Source organism: Pygoscelis adeliae, unplaced genomic scaffold, assembly GCF_000699105.1.
Source record: "Pygoscelis adeliae isolate BGI_AS28 unplaced genomic scaffold, ASM69910v1 Scaffold38, whole genome shotgun sequence".
Taxonomy (NCBI): domain Eukaryota; kingdom Metazoa; phylum Chordata; class Aves; order Sphenisciformes; family Spheniscidae; genus Pygoscelis; species Pygoscelis adeliae.
This window is the reverse complement of record NW_008825614.1, coordinates 11,051,757-11,059,592: the sequence shown is the minus strand read 5'-3', so window position 1 is coordinate 11,059,592 and position 7,836 is coordinate 11,051,757. Positions and strand designations below refer to the sequence as shown.

Sequence of the window (7,836 nt, the reverse complement as noted above, 5' to 3'; positions counted from 1 at the left end):
ATGCTTGGAGGAATGAATGCCTACTTCAAAGAAAAAAACAAAACAAAACCCCACCAAAAAATCCCAAACCTTAGCTAATTCCAACAATCTCAATATGTTGGACCCAAGATCCTTGAACCTGTCTCTGCACTTTGTATGAGGACTTGAACTTTAGCCAAGTTCACCAGCCTGCCTGAAGCATGTTCCCAGCTGTTCAGCCAGAGGGACCCTCAAGGTGGAAGTTTAAAAGCCTCGTCAAGTGTCCACATCTTTCATGCTTCCAGCAGGCTCAGTCTCCTCTCTCCCATCACCCCAGGAAGTATGCTGTCAGCCCTGCTCTCCTTCCACCCCAGTGAACTGGGGTGCGATGGTAGCCAGTTTTATTTATGGAACTCCTGAAAACAATGCAGACTATTCCACAAAAATCTGTAATTAAAACATTAACGTGCCTACAACATGGCATTCTGCATTTTGATCAGCTTTGTGGCAACTATAAATGCAAGGTGAAAGAAACATCTATGTAAACACTTTAGGAGCGGCTAATGAATTTTTAAGTTTGAATTTGGCCCATTAGGAAACGTTACCACAAGCGATCCTGTATGTGGGGTCTCAATGTCTGGCTTCTAGACCACTCTTCAGAGTTCAAGTAGTTTCCTAAGTCTATGGCCCTTTTCCTGGTTGAACAGTTCTCTGTGTAAATGGCATATAGAACTTGTGCTTTGAAGCCATGCAAATACTCACTTCAACCAACAGAACTTAAAAGCCAACACTAAGATATCTTCTTTCTCCAATATTAGTAGGCCTGCTTAAGGAAATTAATGCAAAACCATTTTTTTCTTTGTGATATGATTGTTTTCTCTTTTTCTTTCAAGAATGCCCAGGCTTTGATCTAATTCCAGTTGGAGCCACTGAAATAACATCTCCCAACTACCCTGGCATTTACCCTGACATGCTGAACTGCATTTGGACAATTTATTCTACTTCAGGAAATAAGCTGAAGGCTGTACTTAAAGATTTTGTAACTGAGGATGCAAGGGATTGCATTTGGCATCATTCGAGTGTTTATGATGGACCACATCTCTCTTCAAGGCTTCCGGGTAGGTTGAACTTACACGTTCATTTACTGTCTTCCTTTTCTGACCCCTTTTATTGAATGAAGGTGACCAAATTCCCTTCAGTTGCAGGGTGTGGGAGGCAGGAAGGAGGGCAACACTGATTAGTGTCTGCATGGCAGGGCCGAGTGGCAGCAAGCTACCTTAGAGCTGTTGAGAGCAGCTCTTGTCACCCAGGGCTTCTTCAGTAGAAGTGGCCTGGATTCAGCAGCTCTTGACTTCCAGCATCATGGCTGTATCTGAGAGAATACTTCTATCAATCCTTCTTTTAAAAACTTTTTTCCTTAACCCTTTGTATGTTGGTACTTGTCTCACTCTGTGTCTGAAATAGTTTGAGCAGATGCTGCTGTGAGTACCAAAGCTGCCTTGTGCCATACGGACATCAGGATCGTTGAGTACAGAAACATTCACTGGAATGGCTTCATGCCTTCCTCATTCTCCCACTGTCTCCCCCCTTTCTCCTCCCATGTACGTAGACATTTAGAGAACTGGTTGTTGAAATAATCTCACTAAAGTATGAGAGATGCTCTCATATAGAGAACATGAGAACAATTTGGCCATTGCACTAGGCTTCACCTCTTCAGCTTGGGTAGGGAATGATATTGCATAGGCCACTAGAGATGTACCTCCTGAAAGACCTCAGAGAAATCCTGGCATCCACTACTACCTTTGAGTATCAAAAAGCTTGGATTAAAAAATCTGTCCCTGGAAATAAATGTAGGGGCTGTCTCTCAAACTACTTGGCAATGACTACAACTGCAGTATTTTCTTCTTCCCCCCACCAGCAAACTTATGTGGCCAGAAAATGTCTTTTAGCATGTTCTCCAGCAGCAGCAGCAGCTTCCTGACCCTGCATTTCAAACCTGATGAATCTGTGGCATACAGAGGCTTCAAAATCCTTCTTGAAGAGTTGTATCAGCAGCCAACACAAAGTAAGCTGGAAGGCAGCAGCCAACGTAAGTAAGGCTCTGGGTCTTTCCCTGCCTATGCCACAAAGCAATCCTGTTGTTAAAATAGTATGGAAGGTTACAGGCAGGGACATTCATAATGTTTATTTGCTGAATGTGCTTCCCCTAAAGCTATTGTCTGAGATCACTTCAGGATATTCTTCCGTGCTCTGATGTATCCAAAACTGCAGCAAGTTAATTCAGTGCTCACCCCAGGCACTTCACATTAGGTCATAGTCCTCATATCTCTGCAGTTCTCACTGTCACCAAGCCAAACACAGAAACGTCCCTGAGGAATGACTGTTTATTTAAACTAGTTTTTGGGTTGGCTTGGTTTTTGTTTAAAACAGATGCCTATTGGGAGGAATGATTGGTCTCAGCATGTAATTGACCTTTGATTAATTAATAACCACTGTCTGGAACCTGACACTATAGACAGGAAGCAGAATGCTAAACAGTTTAATCCATCTGTGCTAACTTTTGCTTGAGAGCTTGTCTGCTTTTACTAGAGGGTTGTGCCTTTTCCTGGGGCACACAGAAGGGGTAGAGGGAGCCTATTATAAAAAGGTTAGTACCCATGGTGTGATCCAGAGTGCCGCTAAAAGAGGGAAAATAGGAGATGTGTTGTACCTCATCCCTTTAAAATCTCAGTAGGTTTCTCCAAACCAGCTCTACCAATGAGAAGTTTTTAATGGACTTATTTTCTGTTAAACCTTTTTTCACCCTAGACTCATCCATTACCAGTTTCTGAGGAAAGTAAATACTGTTCACTTCTAGTTTTGTTTCTTTCCTTTCTCATGCTAACACCTCTTGTGATCAGTGAAAGCTGGTGATGGTGGGATACAGGTTATTTGTGCACTGTTTAATTTGCTGTTACTGGAGACGGTTGGGAACACTTCAGTGAACTAATTTTAGAAAATGGAGACTTACTGTAATGGAAACACTTCATAAATATCAGTTTTGACTAAGAAAAGGGGTCAGGAAATGCTTCTCACCTGCAGAATATGGCTTCCTGAAAAATCTGTGGAGAGCTGCTTACACAGGACATGTTGCCAGCCTGTTCACATCTGGGACATCAAGGTTCAAGTCCTTCCTCAACTGGTATTAGTTTTATTTTTTGGTATAGCATGTATGGACAACTTCTGTTCTTTTGAAGGGAAAATCAGAGCAAAGTGTTCCCCACTCTCTCCAATACAGACACTTCAATCCCACCAGCAGGCTATTGTGGAACCTTTGGTGGACACGGCTGTCCAGATGAGTCTGGTGCTTGTTTGGTGTTGATGCATATTAGTTCATCCAGCTGTGACCAATTTTCTTTAACAAAAAAACCCACCACCACCCCCAACAAAACAAAATACCAAAAAAGAAAAACCCCCAAAACCCAAAATATCCTCACTAACAGTGAGGAAATAATTCTAGAGAAAGGCAGATTTCCAGCGGTGTATCCATTCCGTGTGCTGGGGCCTGCAACAAGTACAGAATCACTGACAGACCCATGTGGGAAGCCCAGGATGGGTGAAGGTGGCTGGTCAACCCTGGTCCTCTGGCTGGCTAGCCTGCAGAATGAGGGTCAGCACTTCTGTGGAGGCTTTCTAATTGATGAAAAATGGGTCCTGACAGCTGCACACTGCAACTTCAGGTGGGCAGTGTCCTCTCACTCCAGAGCATTGAGAGCTTGCTAGCCTCCAGACAGGACAATTTCTAAGCTGTCTTGTCAGTCCCGGCAAATACAGATGGTCTTACTGTTTCCCACATGTCTACATACATCCAGAGCTGCCCTCCAGCAGCTTGAACCTTCCTATGTAGCTTTCTGTGCTGCTAGCAATGGTGGCAGTAGAGATGGAGTATGGGCTTTGATGTGTTCCTGGTAATTACTGTATGCGTGCAGTCCTGGGAGAGCTTGTCCTCTGCTCCCCCCAAAAAACTGCTGATGCCTGTTATTATGTCTCTGTCCCCCCATTATGTACTTACTGGCCTCAGCTGAGCTGAGGTGCCACATGCTTCTGTTGAACCTTCATCTCTGTTGAATGTAGACACTCATAATGGTGGCACAGGTCTCGAATGTTTTGTCAAACTAGTTACACAGCCCAGATCTGTAGCTTTGATGTAAGCTCCATCCGTGTTGGGGTCTGGTTCCTGAGAAGGTGAGCGGCTGACCCAGCTCTGGACTCCCTGTGTTAATTGTAACAGCAGCAAACCTTTGGAGGTACAAGTCCAAGTTCTCTGTCAGCACAGCATGAAAAGCACTGATTCCTCAACTGGCATTCCCAAAAGCGTCCCTGTGATGTAAGGTTGTAAGTCTTGAAGCATGAGCATTGCTGGGCAGCAAATGTTAAAAGTGAACTTTGGACTCTTCCTGTTGTCTGAACTATGGGGTTTTTTAGACTGAAAAATGTATTTGTTTTCATTCTTCCTTGTCCAGTGCTCAGGCAGAACAGTTCTGGGGAAAAACCACTTGTTGCCAAATGTGAAGGATGACAACCCCATGCCTGTGAAAGCCGTGCACACACACTATGGCTTTGGTGGGTTTCCTTTCAGAAATGACCTGGCGTCCATCATATTCAGCTGTGCTGGGGTTAACGATTATAATAAGACTCTGACGTGGGGCACAGTGTTTAGTATGTGTGTGGGGAGGGATGTATCTTACGCACTAAGGGATGCTAAGAGTGAAACGAACAGCGAGCCTTTGGGGAGCCTTGCTTCCTATTATCCAGTTAAAATACAGCATGAGGGTTAGGAATGCTTCTGCTGTTGTCAACAGGCTTTGAATCAGGCTCTCCAAGCAGATTTGCCTGTGACTTTAAGGTATAAGTGTAGGCTAGACATAATCTAGAGAATAGCAAAGATCACCTATTCTACCTGTCTTCCCAACCTGTCATAGCTGTACTATGACCATTAAAGTTAATGAGCCAAAAATAAGCATGCATGTCCCAAGGGAGCTGCTCTTATTTTTTTCTCCATAAAGATTGGTGTGCGCAGCGCTAATATGATATGCACCTCTGTGCTGGTAGCAAAGTAATGTCTGAGATAGCAGGGGCTGAAATGTAAAGAAAAAGCTTTTAAGTTGCCTGTACCCTTTGTCTAAACCACAGAATATTCTTGTTAGATGAATATTTTGCTGCAGTATATAATTTAGATTTTATACAATAAAGTGCAAAGCTTGGATAGAGCTGAGAGAAGTTACTCCTTCCAGTTTGTTATGTGCAACTTGGGGCAGGACTTGGGGGAAGGAAAGGGGAAGAACTGAAGACAAATGTTAAGCAGTGGGACAAACGCGATCTAAATAGAGCTGGTGCACAAGAACAGAGCATGTGAATAAGGAGGCTATATAAGCATATGGATCTTGCCATGTGCTGTTAATAGTATCCACGAAGAAAATGCCACAGTCCTTCCAAGAACTGCCTAACTATGTGCACCGATGATGGGAGGCTTCTGCACTCAAGGAGTGAGGTCCCGGGGCAAACTGGACTGAGGAAAGTGTCTTCCCTCAAGCCCCTGGATCCATGCCTCTTTGGAGGGTCTCCTCTCTCATCTTCTTAGAAAAATCCTTCAAAACGTGTTCAGTTTGACTGTGCTGTGGCCTCAGACAGTGGTATTAGGAGAAAGCCAGATTTGACTCATTAAAACAGCGCTCTCAGGCATCCAGTGAGTACATCAAGGGAACATATAAGTTATTAAAGCTCTGTTTCATCTGTTTTGCAGTCTGTTTATGGGATATTTGGGAGGAGGGGGAAATGAAGCAGTGAGTTAAGAGGCAAGAAAAGCAGGGGGCTGACAGAAGTAAGAGCAGGGAAGCTGTACCTGGTGTCAATGGGAATTTGCTTTCCAACACAGGCGGTTCTGTGGCAGCAACTTGCTCACCCGGCAGCGGGGAGGAAGCAAGCCCTGCCACAAGATGCTTAACAGTGGGAGGGGGAGAGACGGGAGCTGCAGTAAGTATGTGTTTCTCTGACATGAAAGAGCACCTATGATCTATCGAGGGCAGTGACAGCTCAGACTGGGGGCAGTGCCAGGAGAGACCTCCCCCATCCTCACCCCTGCCTCCCAAATGTTGCCTGCAGCATGTGAAATGCTTTCCAGATAGGAGCCAGGCTGCCTCTTCTGTCGGAAAGCTGCCACATCTGGAAAGGCAAAACCAAGGTGGAGGCTAAGTGAAGGGGAACGAACCCGAGAGACATGAGATCACTCTCATGGTGTTTCAATGCCTAGGGCCTCTGGCCCATGTCGCCCCCACTGCCCAGCAGCGTGGTCAGATACCTCCTGGTGCCTGTCTCCTTGGGACAGCTCAGTGGCTGGGGAGGAGAAACTTCTCCCCCTCATCTTCAAATTGAAGACAGCTGTACCACCTCCTCATTTAAAATAGCCACCGACCCCTCTGCCAGGAGTCATGGGGTACGTGTGCCTGAATGCAGCTGGCACAGAGCTTGTCTGCGTCCCATCTGACTGGCCGTTAGCCAAAGTCTAGCACAGATAGTGGCAAGGAAGCACGCTACTAGCTGGCTGGAGGTTAATCTGAGAAAGCTGGCATGGTGATGGCTGGCTTGGGGATGCTGCCAGAAGGGTTGCGAGTGCTCACCTGTGCCCTGCAAGAGGCTTTCGTCCCTGGTGGTGTGCTGGCTTTGCTCCCTTAGGGGCCTGCCCCAACCCTGCTAGTCTTTTGGTGACCCCTGCGAAAGACAAAGGAGAGGTATGGGGACTATAGGGCTTAATATATCATGCACACTTCCCACTGGTGACTGCCACCTTATTACTGCTCCTGGCTGATGGGCTTGGTTCCCCCTGCCAGCTGCACACCTCCCAGCTTCAGAGGGCCCCACTCCAAGCTGCACTGACTGCAAAAGCCAAGGTGGCTGCATACAACTGTCTGGAGAGAGACTCCTTCTCCTGAAGCATATGAAATACTGTTTTGTGTAATATTGGATAACATGTGTGCAAAGGGAAGCAATACCCAGGCTGGAGTCTGCCCCCAGAGTGCGTTGAATGGCTACCATGAGCAGTTACAGGGCCGTGACTCCTACCTCTGCAGCCTCCCTGACTCCGCTGCGTTTCCCAGAGGAAGAACTGGCTGCCAGGCTCCAACAAGCAGAGATCTCTCTCCTCTCCCACGGGGCCTGTGCAAACTACTGGGGACAAAATATTGAAGAGACCAACATGTGCGGGATACCTGTGGGGGCAGCTTTTTGCATGGTGTATAACTAACAGGGTGGGAATGCTGTGCTGCACACAACCAGGACTCAAAGCCATGCCCTCCTCTAGCTTCCTGGATGTGAATGCTTTTGACACTGCTGACAGGTGATAACTCCTTGCCTTCTCCTTCTCTCCCCTTCCTCTTTTCCTTTTTTCAAGGAGATTCTGGGTGGCCGCTGATCTGTGTGGTTGATGTACGTTATAAGCTGGTTGGTATTGCAAGCTGGGGCAGTGACAAGTGCCATCCAGAGTCACCAACAGTCCACACCAGGGTTTCTGCCTACAGACACTGGATTTCGTCCGTCACAAACCAAAACGTGATTAACGTGAACAGGAGGTTTTCAGGTTTTTGTGTATTTTTCCTCAGTAAAGAGGTTGTGATGTATACTGGGTAAATGTTCGTCATTCAGGTCACCTTCCTGCACACCCATCCTCTTTGGAAGTTCAAACTTGAGCACTTGGTTTCAGAAATCCTCTTTTTACTGCAGCAAAGCTTGTGGTGCTGTAGCACTCGTATAAATTCGGTTCCTGAAAGTTGCCTAGGAAATCTTATCCTTTAGTGTTTGGATGCATGTTTAGGGTCAAGTCCTTTACACAGCTGGTACTCATCT

The 7,836-nt window shown here is 46.0% G+C and overlaps 1 protein-coding gene across 1 annotated transcript in view; it reads left to right on the top strand.

Annotated features, from left to right (window-relative positions):
* Positions 1-7,620, top strand: part of OVCH1 (ovochymase 1) — a 46,373-nt gene extending 38,753 nt beyond the window's left edge. The window contains 7 exon segments of the mRNA XM_009333032.1: positions 852-997; positions 1,069-1,076; positions 1,920-2,047; positions 3,458-3,677; positions 4,117-4,182; positions 5,873-5,970; positions 7,385-7,620. Of these exon segments, the coding sequence (XP_009331307.1) occupies positions 852-997; positions 1,069-1,076; positions 1,920-2,047; positions 3,458-3,677; positions 4,117-4,182; positions 5,873-5,970; positions 7,385-7,620 (902 nt within the window).
* The last annotated feature ends 216 nt before the right edge of the window (positions 7,621-7,836 follow it).